This window comes from Saccoglossus kowalevskii, chromosome 2 (genome assembly GCF_978046115.1).
Source record: "Saccoglossus kowalevskii chromosome 2, keSacKowa6.1, whole genome shotgun sequence".
Lineage (NCBI taxonomy): Eukaryota > Metazoa > Hemichordata > Enteropneusta > Harrimaniidae > Saccoglossus > Saccoglossus kowalevskii.
Window position 1 is genome coordinate 18763758 of NC_140642.1, and position 18961 is coordinate 18782718.

At 34.8% G+C, this 18961-nt stretch overlaps 1 protein-coding gene and 1 long non-coding RNA gene across 5 annotated transcripts in view; one reads left to right on the top strand and one right to left on the bottom strand.

Annotated features, from left to right (window-relative positions):
* LOC100377653 (uncharacterized) overlaps positions 1-18961 on the top strand; it is a 41853-nt gene that overhangs the window by 17542 nt on the left and 5350 nt on the right. For 2 of the 4 annotated variants that reach the window (XM_085492587.1, XM_006825164.3), the window contains exons 2-3: positions 15186-15269; positions 17557-18884. In XM_085492587.1, the coding sequence (XP_085348713.1) occupies positions 15186-15269; positions 17557-18884 (1412 nt within the window). Of the gene's footprint in view, positions 1-14155; positions 14453-14625; positions 14803-15185; positions 15270-17556; positions 18885-18961 lie in introns of those variants that run through there. The other 2 variants (XM_078005933.2, XM_078005934.2) reach the window with 2 other exon arrangements.
* LOC146748253 (uncharacterized) overlaps positions 1-18961 on the bottom strand; it is a 52214-nt gene that overhangs the window by 14679 nt on the left and 18574 nt on the right. The window lies entirely within an intron of this gene.

Here is an 18961-nt window from a genome sequence, read left to right on the forward strand (position 1 = left end):
CTGATTACTGTAAAATACTTTACTTTAGCTGGAATTAAATTTTGCTGAAAAGACTTTTTGGGTGTTTTGTATGGAATTTTATTTTCACTGATTTTTGGCGAGTTTAATGTAAAATATAGGAAAAAAGGTAAATTCACTAGATTTTATTTTCACTAAATCACTCCTTCAGCAAAAATAGCGAAAATTAATTCCAAGTGAAAATAAAGTATTTCACAGTACCTACTTTGTGATAAAATGTTGTTGATTACCAACTGCCTTTGTCTACTGTCCCAACATATTTACTCATAGAAATAATACTACTTATAGACTGTAAACAAAATTCTGCAGGTAGTCAACAATATTTTTGAAAGAAAGTAGGTAATCAGTTCTGGTCTTACAACATCAAGAGCGCAACCTCAACTACAATATCTTGGTGGTTTTCTCTGTGAAAATAGGTTATTTAGGCTACATATACATTTCATCTTGTTCGACTGTCTAATTGAAGAATGTTAGCTAACTGGCATTTTATTTAGCGATTATGTTCAGTGATGTTTAAGCAATGACCTTATAGTGACACTTAAATACTCAAGTGATTAAGGCTGTCACTGTATGTAAACGTCACTGTCAACTACTTCCTCAATTCTGTTTTTAGACAGAGTATGCTCTCCAGAGGTAGATGGAAAATAATAATTGTTACACAAGGGTGCCATTAATGTATTTATGCATATTGTAAGGTGAATTGTAAAATACTTTTATTTTAGCTGTAATTTATTTTTGCTGAAAATACATTTTGGTTGTTTTCACTGTGTAAACATTTATTTTCACTGAATTTTGATGTGTTGAATGTAAAACATAGGAAAACACGCATTTTCAACTTGATTTTATTTTCACTGATTCATCACATTACTGGGGAAACTATTATCAGCAAAAAAATTTGTAACCTATCAAATAGAATTAAGTAATCAGTTTCAAGGTTCGGTTTGATACAAATTTGCTTTTTAATCGTTCTTTTCTGAATAACATAAACAAATTTTCCCACAAATTTAATGAATTTATGTTTTTGGAGAGGGACATTTTTTTCACAAAAGAAAATGTTTAACTTCCCACAATTAACAAGGACTAAATCAATACAAAGCTCCTCCCCCAAAAAATGTTAAAACAGTGCTGTTGAAAAGGTGATAAAGATTCTGTATTGAGTCGGTTGAATGTGTATTTCAGTTGAAAGAATATTAAATTTTTAGCATCAAATAAAAAAAAACAATTGTTTATGAATATGAATCATTCAGTAAAACTGAAAAGGAAAATTATGATATCATTTACAGACTATTAATCATGCAGGTCATCAAGTGTCAACAAAGTACTAACCTTTTTTCTTTCCACTCTCTCACTTTCTTTCTTTTAATGATTATAGAGAGAGAGATCCATTGAATTTACTTAAATGCTGTGATTATGCACATTAACTTGTTTGTTTTTACTTAAAACTCTGTCAACAGTCATCTCATCTTAAAATGTTCAATATTTTATTATTGCGAAATTTCTTAACAAAATGAGGTCCCATTTGTACATCTACGTAAATAACACAGATTTTAATTTTTACAAACAAAACTAAACTTTATATTTCACCAAAAAAAGTGTTGCACGTTATAAAACGCAATGATAAAAAAAAAATTAACATTGTCAGTGCTTTGAAGTTTAATTTTATTGACAAACAAAGCAAAACAGAATGCTTACATTAATCTAAGATATGTACCCTCTTTCTTAATTAATGGCTTATCCCTTACAAGATCTTAAGTACCATAGATGTTCATCCAGGCTCCTAGAAGATTCCAAACACAGAGGGGGGTGAACAGCTTGCAACATGAGTGGTGAAATGCCAAATATGTATTTAGTTTCATAAAACAGATCCCTCTACAGTTTCATGCATCCTTTTCACCTTGCTTTGCCATTTGCTGTCACCACTCCCTGCACTGAAATGTCCTTTGCCCTGTGAATCATGCAATACACTGCTGGGAGAATTAGAAAATAAATTTGTAAACTTTCCTTGGGAATTTATTTTCATGTTCTGACCCGTTTTATGATCCATCAATGAATCAATATCAGTATCAATATAGATCTCTTGAAATAAATAGCATCCATTGTTCAAACTTTGCTTTGCTATAATTAGGCTGAAATGACAAGTATGTAATAGTCAGCTTGTGTTACCCATGATGCATCACTTCATTTCAGCCACACCCTATGAATAACAAAATTTCAACAATTGCTGGTTGGTGTGGTTTTAATACTACTACATCTGGGATTGACATTTTAAACTGTTCAGTTCTCAATCAAAACTGTTAAATTTCATTGGTGCCATGATGAACTACATTTTAATCTGAACTTATGGTCAAAATATGCATGAAATGAGTATGTTTTGTTTTCATTCTGTCTTTGCGAAAATCAGCAAAATGTGTCAGTTCACATAGTTGTCATTTGTTTTGTGATGTGTTATTATTCAAATGGCTGAAAAGCCACAAAAGTTGAAAGTAGCACAATAATAAACATTTATATTCAGTAATTTTGTTGTTTTAGATACCTATTGTGCCAGTTTGCTCATTAAACTTTGCGCTTACCATAATACATGGTCGATAAAGCTACAAAAAAATCAATATGAAACTTAAAATTATGTATGAATGCCAAAGTAAATAATGTAACCATGTCTATTTGTTCATCTGCTTCATTAGTTCATCACAATAAACAGTTAGCGGTATTTACAAATGATATGTGACAATGTTCAACTTGACTCAGTAAGTTGCCTGGCACGGCCGGCAGATTTAATGTTATACGTGTCTTTCTTTGGCTCTAAAACCTGCTGCAATGTACATTTTGTTTTGTGGTTGCCTGGTTGGTAGCCATTCTGTTTTAGTGGATGTTGTTCCCGAAATATTTCTCTGTGACATGCTCTACTGTTTATGTTCAAACATGAGAACTCACTGGTACTATGTAATGCAATTACCTGTCTTTACAAATTCGGTTCTGGAGCCATATTTCTGTCATGCCCCAATCAATCTTGTTTAAAATTTATGTATACTTCATGCACATTCAAGATGGCAGTTTGAACTTTTATAAATCAAAGACATTTCATAATGGACTACATATGCACATAAATTAATGTTTTTCGTTTGGTTGACCTTTAATTTATGGCCGGTACATGCTTCGTCCTAAAAATTAAAATTTAGACATGTTTCTAAGGCATGCTTCGTCCAATTTCTTTCAAACTTGGTATTAACATTACTCGCGTTAAATTACTAATGCACACCATTTTAGTTCCGACTGGTGGCCATATTGGTTTATTAGCTCCGCTGTCCACTTTGTCGAGCGGAGCTTATCATATGAGTGATTGTCCGTCTCCGTCGTCGTCCGTGTCAATGTTTTACTTTTTCGACTTCTTCTTGAAAACTACTAGCCTGAATGCTTTGATGCTTGGTGTATATGTATCTTGGGTAGACCTCTCTTAGGTTTGTTCATTTCATGTTGATATCTTCAATTCTCTAATTTTGGTGAATATTTTTGTCATTTTTGGTAAAAAGTGATATTTTCAACTTCTTGTTAAAAACCGCAAGTGCAATTGCTTTGATATTGCATATATAGGTACTACATGTGGACCTCTCTCAGATTTGTTCATTTTGTAATGATATCTTACAATTCTCTAATTTTGGTGAATATTTTTGTCATTTTTGGTAAAAAGTGATATTTTCAACTTCTTGTTAAAAACCGCAAGTGCAATTGCTTTGATATTGCATATATAGGTACTACATGTGGACCTCTCTCAGATTTGTTCATTTTGTAATGATATCTTACAATTCTCTAATTTTGGTGAATATTTTTATCATTTTTGGTAAAAAGTGATATTTTCGACTTCTTGTTAAAAACCGCAAGTCCAATTGCTTTGATACTACATATATAGGTACTACATGTGGACCTCTCTCAGATTTGTTCATTTCGTGATGATATCTTCAATTCTCTAATTTTGGTGAATATTTTTGTAATTTTTGGTAAAAAATGATATTTTCGATTTCTTGTTAAAAACCACAAGTCCGATTGCTTTGATATTACATATATAGGTACTACATGTGTACCTCTCTCAGATTTGTTCATTTTGTGGTGATATTTTTAACTATCTAATTTTGATGATTATTTTTGTCATTGTTGGTGATAAGTGATATTTTTGACTCCTTGTCCCATTGCTTTGATACTATACATATTGTTCATTTTCTAATGATATCTTCTGTTCTTTAATCTCAGCTGACCGGCTGCTTGTTTATTTTCATCACTTCTTTCTTAGTATTTCTTGATCAATTTTATTAAAACTTGGTAAGAACACCACACATGATGGGTTACTGATGCACATCATTTTTGTGTGTGATTTGCCCAAAAATGGCCGAATGGTTGCCATGTTGTTAGGTACTTAACCATTCCAAGGAATGCTTTGATTGTTGTTGTTTCAAGTTGGTATATAGACAAGACTTAATGGTTTTCATAATGCACATATGTTACAATATATCTTCAATCTTCTCTCTGGTGTGCCTGGTCCAGTGTCATTCAAACAGTGTTGTGTGTAACTATGGAGGTAGGTTGCTGATGCACATCGTTAATTTTTTTGGGTCGTAAAAAAAATTGGTGATGTAACACATTTAAAAAAGAGCAAGACATGATGGTGTGAATCTTTCTTGTAATCAGATTCAGTGTCTATGTACGTTCCCCCTCTACTATTTGATTACTATGCATTCAGAACCAGAAATACATAATTTACAAAAATGTTGCATCAACATTCTGGTATAGGGGGAAAAATGGCATTCAAAGGGCTTATCTAAAATGACAGGCGCCCTCTGGAGGCATGCTTGACTGACAGGCAGACATTTTGCAGGCCATGGTGGTATTATAAGAGTGTCAATGTCATGTATACCGGTAGGTCAACAACTTGGGAATCACAGTTTGATCAGATCAAGTTCCAATGAAATCTCTGCCATTTGAGATTGATTTAAACACTGTATTTAAACACTGCAGCTGTTGTATGACCTTTGATATAGCATATGCTCATAATAATAATGATTAAAATATAATTATTCATTACTGTACTAATTATTTTGAATAACAAGAAAAACAGTACAAGTTTTATTTGATTTGCTTATTTATATATATATATTTTCCAGTAAAATTAATGATAGTTGTATAGTAATTCAGGGCCAATTGAAATAACATTCAATGATATCGATTCATGTTCTACAGAAAATAATAATTAAAATATAACCACCAAATAACAAAAGATTGAGATCAAATATTTTAATATTAATTTTTGTTTGTGCATTGTCTCTATAATGAAAGTATTTCATACGTGATGTACTTGGAAGTTTGTTCAATGATGTGGACTGAAAAAATTGTATAATATTATAGAAATTTTCAAAACTAATGTCATATATTCCCATTATTTTCAAAAAATGGAAAATATTATATGCTCAATAACACTTAATTCGGCATCATAATATTATTTCAGTTATTTTACATATTTATTTTCAAATTATTTTAAGGAACAATACTGGTACACTCAGTTATACTACCTGGAAGTATAAATTATTGCAAATTGCCAGATAGATTAGTTTCAATGTGTAGAGTGAAGTTGTGAACATACTCCAGTGCACATAATGTAAATAAATGGCAGACATAATTTTGTTGGAAATCTATGACAGGAACGGTTGCTGGATTGACTATATCAGGTACATGTAAAGATGGACTATCCTAAGCTACGAGGATTAGAATATTTTAAATCACATACTACAAATCGAGCAGTTACAAATTCAAAATTTACAATCTACAATGCTGCAAATATGGTATTTGTTAAATTATTGTTGGGTATTGTCACTAAGGACTCAACAGTACAAATGTATCTATACAAGAAAGTTTGAAGTAAATATATTTCTGCAAAAGTCTGTTAATGAAAAATGAGTATTCTTGATTAAGAAAGCAAGTAAGTAATATACAGGACATTTTTTATTCACAAAATAGAAATATACCCTCCCCTCCTGACACCCCCTCCCCCAATAGCAATTTTGGGTAGTGAGATATATAAGAACTGATGACATCCCTGGCTCCATGTTGTCCTGTGTTGTGGAATGCTTGGAATGATAGCGTACTATTATGATATCATTACTTAGTGATGACAAGTGGTTTACAATCTATTCAATGACTAGAACAGTTAGAAAAGATTGTGTGCCACATGTGTTTTACTCAATGAAAATAATAAAACAGGAAAGTTCATGCGTTCTACTGTCAGCAATGTGTTCTTTGCATTGATTATAGTCATCCACATGCAGCTACTTAGCATGTTATTTTTCCAAATTGATTATTTTGGAAGTAGACAACTTTTAATTTAAATTCCATCCATCTAGATAGAAAGATCTTGAATGAACTTATTCAAATAAAACACAGAATCAATTTCTGTCAACTTATTTATGCACATAGACTTTCTTCACTGTTCAAATATGGCTGACTGGCGGCCGTTTTTATCTTCAATGTGAAATGACTATTATTGGTACTGAACAGAACACTGGTGACATTGTGACTGTTATGTATGTGAGGTGACTATTATTGGTGCTGAACAGAACACTGGTGACATTATGACTGTTATGTATGTATGTGAGGTGACTATTATTGGTGCTGAACAGAACACTGGTGACATTATGACTGTTATGTATGTGAGGTGACTATTATTGGTGCTGAACAGAACACTGGTGACATTATGACTGTTATGTATGTATGTGAGGTGACTATTATTGGTGCTGAACAGAACACTGGTGACATTATGACTGTTATGTATGTGAGGTGACTATTATTGGTGCTGAACAGAACACTGGTGACATTATGACTGTTATGTATGTATGTGAGGTGACTATTATTGGTGCTGAACAGAACACTGGTGACATTATGACTGTTATGTATGTGAGGTGACTATTATTGGTACTGAACAGAACACTGGTGACATTATGACTGTTATGTATGTATGTGAGGTGACTATTATTGGTGCTGAACAGAACACTGGTGACATTATGACTGTTATGTATGTATGTGAGGTGACTATTATTGGTGCTGAACAGAACACTGGTGACATTATGACTGTTATGTATGTGAGGTGACTATTATTGGTGCTGAACAGAACACTGGTGACATTATGACTGTTATGTATGTATGTGAGGTGACTATTATTGGTGCTAAACAGAACACTGGTGACATTATGTATGTATGTGAGGTGACTATTATTGGTACTGAACAGAACACTGGTGACATTATGACTGTTATGTATGTATGTGAGGTGACTATTATTGGTACTGAACAGAACACTGGTGACATTATGACTGTTATGTATGTATGTGAGGTGACTATTATTGGTGCTAAACAGAACACTGGTGACATTATGACTGTTATGTATGTATGTGAGGTGACTATTATTGGTGCTGAACAGAACACTGGTGACATTATGACTGTTATGTATGTGAGGTGACTATTATTGGTGCTGAACAGAACACTGGTGACATTATGACTGTTATGTATGTATGTGAGGTGACTATTATTGGTGCTGAACAGAACACTGGTGACATTATGACTGTTATGTATGTGAGGTGACTATTATTGGTGCTGAACAGAACACTGGTGACATTATGACTGTTATGTATGTATGTGAGGTGACTATTATTGGTGCTGAACAGAACACTGGTGACATTATGACTGTTATGTATGTATGTGAGGTGACTATTATTGGTGCTGAACAGAACACTGGTGACATTATGACTGTTATGTATGTATGTGAGGTGACTATTATTGGTGCTGAACAGAACACTGACATTGTGACTGTTATGTATGTGAGGTGACTATTATTGGTGCTGAACAGAACACTGACATTGTGACTGTTATGTATGTGAGGTGACTATTATTGGTGCTGAACAGAACACTGGTGACATTATGACTGTTATGTATGTGAGGTGACTATTATTGGTGCTGAACAGAACACTGGTGACATTATGACTGTTATGTATGTATGTGAGGTGACTATTATTGGTGCTGAACAGAACACTGGTGACATTATGACTGTTATGTATGTGAGGTGACTATTATTGGTGCTGAACAGAACACTGGTGACATTATGACTGTTATGTATGTATGTGAGGTGACTATTATTGGTGCTGAACAGAACACTGGTGACATTATGACTGTTATGTATGTGAGGTGACTATTATTGGTACTGAACAGAACACTGGTGACATTATGACTGTTATGTATGTATGTGAGGTGACTATTATTGGTGCTGAACAGAACACTGGTGACATTATGACTGTTATGTATGTGAAATGACTATTATTGGTGCTGAACAGAACACTGGTGACATTATGACTGTTATGTATGTGAGGTGACTATTATTGGTGCTGAACAGAACACTGACATTGTGACTGTTATGTATGTGAAATGACTATTATTGGTGCTGAACAGAACACTGGTGACATTATGACTGTTATGTATGTGAGGTGACTATTATTGGTGCTGAACAGAACACTGGTGACATTATGACTGTTATGTATGTGAGGTGACTATTATTGGTGCTGAACAGAACACTGGTGATATTATGACTGTTATGTATGTGAGGTGACTATTATTGGTACTGAACAGAACACTGGTGACATTATGACTGTTATGTATGTATGTGAGGTGACTATTATTGGTGCTGAACAGAACACTGGTGACATTATGACTGTTATGTATGTATGTGAGGTGACTATTATTGGTGCTGAACAGAACACTGGTGACATTATGACTGTTATGTATGTATGTGAGGTGACTATTATTGGTGCTGAACAGAACACTGACATTGTGACTGTTATGTATGTGAGGTGACTATTATTGGTGCTGAACAGAACACTGACATTGTGACTGTTATGTATGTGAGGTGACTATTATTGGTGCTGAACAGAACACTGGTGACATTATGACTGTTATGTATGTGAGGTGACTATTATTGGTGCTGAACAGAACACTGGTGACATTATGACTGTTATGTATGTGAGGTGACTATTATTGGTGCTGAACAGAACACTGACATTATGACTGTTATGTATGTGAGGTGACTATTATTGGTGCTGAACAGAACACTGGTGACATTATGACTGTTATGTATGTGAGGTGACTATTATTGGTGCTGAACAGAACACTGGTGACATTATGACTGTTATGTATGTGAGGTGACTATTATTGGTGCTGAACAGAACACTGGTGACATTATGACTGTTATGTATGTATGTGAGGTGACTATTATTGGTACTGAACAGAACACTGGTGACATTATGACTGTTATGTATGTGAGGTGACTATTATTGGTGCTGAACAGAACACTGGTGACATTATGACTGTTATGTATGTATGTGAGGTGACTATTATTGGTACTGAACAGAACACTGGTGACATTATGACTGTTATGTATGTATGTGAGGTGACTATTATTGGTGCTGAACAGAACACTGACATTGTGACTGTTATGTATGTGAGGTGACTATTATTGGTGCTGAACAGAACACTGACATTGTGACTGTTATGTATGTGAGGTGACTATTATTGGTGCTGAACAGAACACTGACATTGTGACTGTTATGTATGTGAGGTGACTATTATTGGTGCTGAACAGAACACTGGTGATATTATGACTGTTATGTATGTATGTGAGGTGACTATTATTGGTGCTGAACAGAACACTGGTGACATTATGACTATTATGTATGTATGTGAGGTGACTATTATTGGTACTGAACAGAACACTGGTGACATTATGACTGTTATGTATGTGAGGTGACTATTATTGGTGCTGAACAGAACACTGGTGACATTATGACTGTTATGTATGTATGTGAGGTGACTATTATTGGTGCTGAACAGAACACTGGTGACATTATGACTGTTATGTATGTGAAATGACTATTATTGGTGCTGAACAGAACACTGGTGACATTATGACTGTTATGTATGTGACGTGACTATTATTGGTGCTGAACAGAACACTGACATTGTGACTGTTATGTATGTGAAATGACTATTATTGGTGCTGAACAGAACACTGGTGACATTATGACTGTTATGTATGTGAGGTGACTATTGGTGCTGAACAGAACACTGGTGACATTATGACTGTTATGTATGTGAGGTGACTATTATTGGTGCTGAACAGAACACTGGTGATATTATGACTGTTATGTATGTGAGGTGACTATTATTGGTACTGAACAGAACACTGGTGACATTATGACTGTTATGTATGTATGTGAGGTGACTATTATTGGTGCTGAACAGAACACTGGTGACATTATGACTGTTATGTATGTATGTGAGGTGACTATTATTGGTGCTGAACAGAACACTGGTGACATTATGACTGTTATGTATGTATGTGAGGTGACTATTATTGGTGCTGAACAGAACACTGACATTGTGACTGTTATGTATGTGAGGTGACTATTATTGGTGCTGAACAGAACACTGACATTGTGACTGTTATGTATGTGAGGTGACTATTATTGGTGCTGAACAGAACACTGGTGACATTATGACTGTTATGTATGTGAGGTGACTATTATTGGTGCTGAACAGAACACTGACATTATGACTGTTATGTATGTGAGGTGACTATTATTGGTGCTGAACAGAACACTGGTGACATTATGACTGTTATGTATGTGAGGTGACTATTATTGGTGCTGAACAGAACACTGGTGACATTATGACTGTTATGTATGTGAGGTGACTATTATTGGTGCTGAACAGAACACTGGTGACATTATGACTGTTATGTATGTATGTGAGGTGACTATTATTGGTACTGAACAGAACACTGGTGACATTATGACTGTTATGTATGTGAGGTGACTATTATTGGTGCTGAACAGAACACTGGTGACATTATGACTGTTATGTATGTATGTGAGGTGACTATTATTGGTACTGAACAGAACACTGGTGACATTATGACTGTTATGTATGTATGTGAGGTGACTATTATTGGTGCTGAACAGAACACTGACATTGTGACTGTTATGTATGTGAGGTGACTATTATTGGTGCTGAACAGAACACTGACATTGTGACTGTTATGTATGTGAGGTGACTATTATTGGTGCTGAACAGAACACTGACATTGTGACTGTTATGTATGTGAGGTGACTATTATTGGTGCTGAACAGAACACTGACATTGTGACTGTTATGTATGTGAGGTGACTATTATTGGTGCTGAACAGAACACTGACATTGTGACTGTTATGTATGTGAGGTGACTATTATTGGTGCTGAACAGAACACTGGTGATATTATGACTGTTATGTATGTATGTGAGGTGACTATTATTGGTGCTGAACAGAACACTGGTGACATTATGACTATTATGTATGTATGTGAGGTGACTATTATTGGTGCTGAACAGAACACTGGTGACATTATGACTATTATGTATGTATGTGAGGTGACTATTATTGGTACTGAACAGAACACTGGTGACATTATGACTGTTATGTATGTGAGGTGACTATTATTGGTGCTGAACAGAACACTGGTGACATTATGACTGTTATTTATGTATGTGAGGTGACTATTATTGGTGCTGAACAGAACACTGGTGACATTATGACTGTTATGTATGTATGTGAGGTGACTATTATTGGTGCTGAACAGAACACTGGTGACATTATGACTGTTATTTATGTATGTGAGGTGACTATTATTGGTGCTGAGCAGAACACTGACATTGTGACTGTTCATGTGAATGTATATGGCGATCATAAAAAAACTTGACAGGGATGAAAGTAAAATTGTACTATTTACTAGTATGTAATTGATAATAACATTGGAGTAAACAAATACAAACTATCCAACTTGGACATGTTGATTGTACTTTAATATCATTTACTTATCCCTCAAGGTTTTTATCGGGACATTATTGTTGCAAAGTCCTTGACTGCATTCTTTAAAACTGATAGTATGGCATAGCTGTGGTTTGTCCTGGTATTTTTTAGCTTTACTTTACATGTAGTGATTGATAGGGTATATATTATTGTGCATGCAGACAACTACCAGTTTACAGAAACAGAAAAAAACACAAGTATTTGATTTCAGACAGAATGTTAAACACCAGGCTCAAATGTCGCCATTCTATTCTTTCTCTTAGAAAATTGAATGCAAATTTTCAGGTGACAACTGCTTCTTGTCAACAAGTAAACTTTCCTCAATTACATGTTTGTTTTTATACAAACACAAATGAATGTTTATGGCTGTACAATGTCTAAATGTGATGATTGATTCATAATCTTATTATGCTTGAATTGTTTTCTGAAAGGCAGAAGTTTATTTATCTTTCCAGCTCATACAAGTGATTTATTTACACTGTAGTGTATCCCTTGTCAGCTTGGCTCAGATTCATTGGGAAGGATGTATATTGGTGATGAAAACATCACTGTTTTTACCCTTCGTTGTCATATCAACATCTAAATTCAAGTTCATTTGTAAAACTAATGAATCATTACAGTTAAACAGGTGCATGATCGTGAGACTATGCCATTTGGCAACAGATGTTTTTGTTTTTTTAACAACTTCAGATTGCAGTAAATATGTTTGAATATGGAAATTATTGGTTTGACTGTTAAATAAGCTGGGTTTCTGGAATATAAAATATCATTTACCTCCGCTTTTCTCAACTCCCAATTAGTTCAACTTCCAATTTTGATCATAGATTTTAGTATATATTTTGTGTAAACCTATTCTAATGGACACCTATATCATGATAATAATTACTCTATGGGGTTTGATTATCAGCTGAGTTTTATTTTTGCAACAACAAAAAAATATTTAACAATTGAATGCATTGTTGTCTAAACAAACCAGTGAATTTAAAACCTAGTAATTATCTCTTCAACATCAAATCCACTGAAATTTCTCTTTATACAATATTGTACTGATATTCACACTTCCAGCCTCTTGGTGATATATTTGACAAATTCCATCTTGTAACCCTTGCCAAGCTTCAGGGGCAGGGGGGGTCAATGCAAATGAAACAATTTTATCCTCTGCATAGTTTTCAGTCCAAACTTTGTATGCTTTATGTGATGTTGTATACGATGTGTGGTAGTAACTATATTATTTACTTTTATGAAACTGAGCTGTGACCCTCCCCAATGTTGAGCCTATTATCACTACCAATCAGTATTTCATGCCCATATTACTGTGGAATACTTTATTTTCGCTGGAATTAATTTTCGCTGAAAAAGCTTTTTGGGCGTTTTGTATGGAATTTATTTACACTGATTTTTGATGAGTTTAATGTGAAATATAGGAAAATTAAGTATATTCGCTGGATTTTATTTACACGGAATCATCCCTTCAGCGAAAATAGCGAAAATAAATTCCAAGCGAAAATAAAGTATTCTACAGTATTTTGAACATGCTAATAGTACATTTTGATTTATTTCATAATGGATGGTATAAATAATAACTCATTAAAACCACAGCCTAAGAAGATCTATATATATGACAATGATGTATGAAAAATGTTTCTCCAGGCTGTTAACTGCACTCCTGTGCCACAGTGTCCATCTGTGTATGCAAATACATAAATATAGACATTATAAATTAGGATTGTTTAACGGCGGATATAATTCTGTATTTTTTTCCAGTATTCATAAATTGCTATGCTCGCCAGAGAGATACCATTGGTGCATGTTTCTTTAGAAAAATAGCATGGGGCTATATATACAAACTGAATGAAAAACAGTTGAGCCAGTCTTATGAAGTTAATGGAAACATGCACGCAACTAGGCAGGGATGCGTTACAATTTTCTGAGAGGATTATGTGTGTGGGTGTGTATACATGCAGATACATGGTATCATGCCAGAGTAAAAATAAAAACGAAAAATACCAGAGATAACAGCCCACTGGAGTCAGATCACCGCATAAATTAAAAGAATCTGACAGTAATATATCACAAGTGTGGCGTCTGAGCAGATCACCCAATTACAGCCATTCTCACTGCTGATTTGTTGACGTATTAAATAAAAAAAAAAAAAGCATGAAAATTAACATATAAAGGGACATGATAGTTAATGATGTAATTGATCATGTGATCAACACATTTTAGTAGATGAATATTAAGAAGTACATGTAGTATAGCAGTTGGTGGTAACAGTGCCTACTAGAGCTGACGGTTTTTGAACAGTACCACTTTGGACTATAATTTCTGCTGGCAGAGCTTTAAGTTGATGAGTTCAAAATGTCTGAACAGGAAGAAAACAAGGAAGCTCTTTCAGGACTTAGATCTGCTCTTGAAGATTTAGCTACCAGAGTCAAGAGACTTGAACAGCTACTTATGATGGGCAAAGCTGATATGAAAACAGACTCTAATATTACGCCACAACCAGCGATGGTTAGGATGTATTTCAGTGACAATTTGAACTTCTTTCTTCTACTTGTTTGCTAAATCTTCTTCTTTATTAACCTCCTGGCTTGGGTGAGGAATCATCTGTGTCTGATCACTTTACATCTCACTAAGCTTGGTAGTATCAAGTGTTTATTATCTGACTGGCAGAATAGTTTCCATAACTTGCCTGCTTCTGTTCTGCCAGTATAGTAGGGCGCTGCTATTATAATATGTTCTATTATCGTCTTTTGAGGCCCCTCCTTGTTCTCTAATCTGGCTGAATTTTGATCCACGTTGTGTAGTTTTTAAACGCTGATGTAGGATTTTACATGGGCTGTGTACTAGGACTACGTTATGTATGGCTTCTTTATTCCTTATTTTCTTTTAACTAAGCTTTTATTTCAGCTGTTTATATACTGTCGTGAAATATGAAATGCCTGATTTAATTTTTTGTTGTTGAAAACAATCATTTTTGTTCAACAGCAGTTTAGCTAATATACAGAAAGCTGTGCTGGCTCTAGTCACCGCCTGCTGGTTGATGTATTAGCTTTATGTCAAATGGTGTCCGGGCAGGACTATATGCTATAGATATGATCAACCCAGCTTGTACTCGTGTTTCATTTCACTCATTACAGCTGATACTGATATATATCTATATGAATTGCATGTGATTATAAATATAGAAATCATAAATCTGGGATTATTTTCTTGACTAATAACATGAATTCTTTACATTTAGGCAGCGGAGGAGCAGGCGGAGGAATCGCTCTCTGCTGACGATGCATTAAAGGAAGAGCAAAAAAGCGAACCAGCAAAAGAGGAGGTAAGTAGCAATTAACATCATGTTATCGTTGCGTTTCTCTATGTTGTAATTTTTACCAAACCCATATGGACTTGTATTTTCATTTGATCCTGTAATGACCTGATATAGTATGTCATCAGAAATCCAAATTGAAAAAAGCAGTGTTTACAGAAGGCCCAAACAAAAATATTCATGGTTTTGGTCTTAATGTGTGGCGCTTTCAAATGTGTGCACAGCTTTTTTTAAAGTATGAAAAATGATAGGAAAGTAAAAAAAAACAAAAATGACCAGAAAATTTTTTCCTGTGCATATCACTAACAATATTAATAAAACTGTTGCATATGTATGTATAGATATAGAATTTATCATAGATAAATCCCAAAGTTATCAGGATGAATGTGACTTGTGGATGAGGTCAAAAGTTCAAAAGCATAATCTACAATATTCAAATAATGTTTGTGTTTATAATAATATATTTGATCATGAATGTAGTGGGTAAGCTATGACTTGTAACAATTTAGTTTAAAATAGCATATACTATATTAGTGCTATAATCAGTTAAAATTACCTCACACTTTCAAGTTTTAGTCATTATCTACATGTAAGCCTCATATTGCCAGAGATGTGTTAATTCATGGACCTGCTGTGATGTCAGACAAATTTAAAGTTTAGTCAATGCAATGGTCATTATTTTTCCTCTTAGTCCTGTGATGGAGAAATTGCTCTGAATTCAGAATCTCTTAATTTGATGGAAATACAATGTATGATACATTTATGATGAAATCTGTGAAAATTCCACATCCCATTATAACAGCTACATGTTCCAAAGGCATTACACTTTACCTTTTTTATTATTTATTTATACTCAATTATTGTGTAAACAATGCATTTTACATGAGTCACCTGCCTGCCTGTTCCACTGATATCTCAAGAACTGTGTATTGGTTTGTGTTGGAACTTGATGCATAGATGCTGGGCTAATGAGGTTTTGGTTTAAACTATGCCTATTAATTACCAAATGTGCATGATAATTAGCTAATTTTTAGCTATCCCACTGATATCTCAAGTACTGATTATCACATTACAATGAAATTTGGTACATGGATGTCATAGAACAATGCACAGACCTGATAAGTTTTGGATTATATCCATACATATTACCTAATTTGCATAATTAAAAATTTTATGATAAAGTACTAATCATTACATTTCAATGAAACTTGGTACATAGATGCTCTAGGATTATGGGCAAACCTAATTAGTTTTGAATAAAAATCTGCACATCTTAATCACCTAATTTGCATAATGGTTGTTCAATTTTTGGCTTTCCCACTGATATCCTAAGTACTGACCATCACATTTCAATGAAACTTTTTACATGGAATGCTCAAGGACAATACACCAACCTGTTTAGTTTTGGTTGGCATATTAATTGCCATAATAATTCATAATTTTTCAGTTTTTCCTTCAACATCTCAAGTTCTAATCATATTTCAATGATTTACATTAGTTTTACATTAAAATCTTAAGTATTTTATATTTCAATGAATCTTGGGAAGTGAATACTCTAAGAAATTGCAAAGAACTAATTAGATACAGACAATTATTAGTTTAATGTTGAAAAACATGCATATTAATAATCTCAAAAAATCACATTTCCAGTCTCCAATATTTTTAGCACACTCTCAGCTTAGTTTTTTCAAAGCTTTTTTTGATCTTGAAAATTGTTAATCAGATTTGAAATTTGATATGCATTATGTTGACTTCAGTGAGATTTGTTCATTTTTGTTTCAATATCTGCAGTTTTCTGACTAATATTTTTCTAATTTGTTGTAAAATGATATTTTAAATTTTGAAAATCACTATTCAAGAAATTGTGTGCAAATTTGTTGGGTTCACTTCATTAAGAATTGTAATTTTTGTGAAAATATCTGCAATTTTCTGTTTTTGATGAATATTTTGTGATTTTTGATCATACTACTGTACATTAACTTATTTTGCTGACTGGAAAATGCGCTAAATTAAAACCCAGTGAATATGTAAAATTTAGCATAGAACACATTATCTAAATAATAAAACTGTGAATTTAAAACCCACTGAATATGCCTGAAATGGTAAATCAGTGAAATTTAAACCCAGTGAAAATTAATCATTTTACAGTATTTGGATTTTTTTGTAAATTTGGTGAACAACAAGTTGGGAAAGATTGTTTGATTCAGTAGCAAGCGTCAACAATCCTATGTGAGACCCATTCCTAACACAACATTAATCAACATGTTGTATGATTAGATGTTATTTTATATTGCAGGAAAAAACAAAAGAACCAGAAGTTGTTGAAACTGCAGCTGCTGCAGTTGCAGTTGAAGCAGTAAAACAAGAAGAAGAAACAGAACCTACAGAGGAAAAGCCATCAGAAGCTCCAGCTGATGAGCCAAAAATAGAAGAAAGTGTCCCAGCGACAGAAGCAACAGCTGAAGTTGCAGCAGCAGAATCAGCACAAACTGAAGAAACAGTTGAAGTGAAAGCCGCAGAAGAGCAACCAGTTAAGGAGCAAGCACCTGAGGAACCCAAACCTGTAGTAGAGGAGAAGTCATCAGAGGAACAAACTCCATCAGCAGAAGAACCCAAACCAGCAGAGGAGCCACAAGCTGAAGAACCCAAACCAGCAGAGGAGCCACAAGCTGAAGAACCCAAACCAGCAGAGGAGCCACAAGCTGAAGAACCCAAACCAGCAGAGGAGCCACAAGCTGAAGAACCCAAACCAGCAGAGGAGCAACAAGCTGAAGAACCCAAACCAGCAGAGGAGCCACAAGCTGAAGAACCTAGACCATCAGAGGAGCTACAAGCTGAAGAACCCAAACCAGCAGAGGAGCCACAAGTAGAAGAACCCAAACCAGCAGAGGAGCCACAAGTAGAAGAACCCAAACCAGCAGAGGAGCCACAAACTGAAGAACCCAAACCAGCAGAGGAGCCACAAGTAGAAGAACCCAAACCAGCAGAGGAGCCACAAGTAGAAGAACCCAAAGCAGCAGAGGAGCCACAAACTGAAGAACCCAAACCAGCAGAAGAGCAACAAGCTGAAGAACCTCAACCTGTTAGTGGGGAAGCAGTTGAAGAACTTAAACCAAGTGAAGAAGCCGCACCTGAGGCACCTGTAACTGAAGAACTCCCACCATCACCTGAAACAGCAGAATCAGAGAGCACAACAGAACCCACTGCTGCTGAGCCACAGGCAAGTGATGCACCAGGAGAAGAAATAGCGGCTCCTGTGGAGTCACAAGAACAAGCACCATCAGAAGAAACCCCAGTCCCAGTAGTAGCACCCGTAAAAACAGAAGAGACAAAACCAGAAGAACCGGCTGCTCCTGAGCCATCAGAGCCAGAAACAGAGTCAACAGAAAAAAAGCAAGAGGAAGAACCAGTTCCAGCAGAACCTACACCAGAGACTCCTTCAGCTGAAGACAAGCCTGCAGAATCATCAGACCCAGTGATAGCACCAGTACCAACACAGGAGGAAGTACCACCTGCTCCAGAAAAAAGTAAAGTTCCAGTGGTCTTCAAATGGAAACATGGTGGCAAAGAGGTTTTCCTGAGTGGTACTTTTAACAGTTGGGAAAGAACACCTTTAGTAGAAAGGTATGTTGCAAAACTATGTGTGTATTTTTAAGCCTGCTTCACACAATGTTAAGAGCACAATAATTTGTATGAATAGC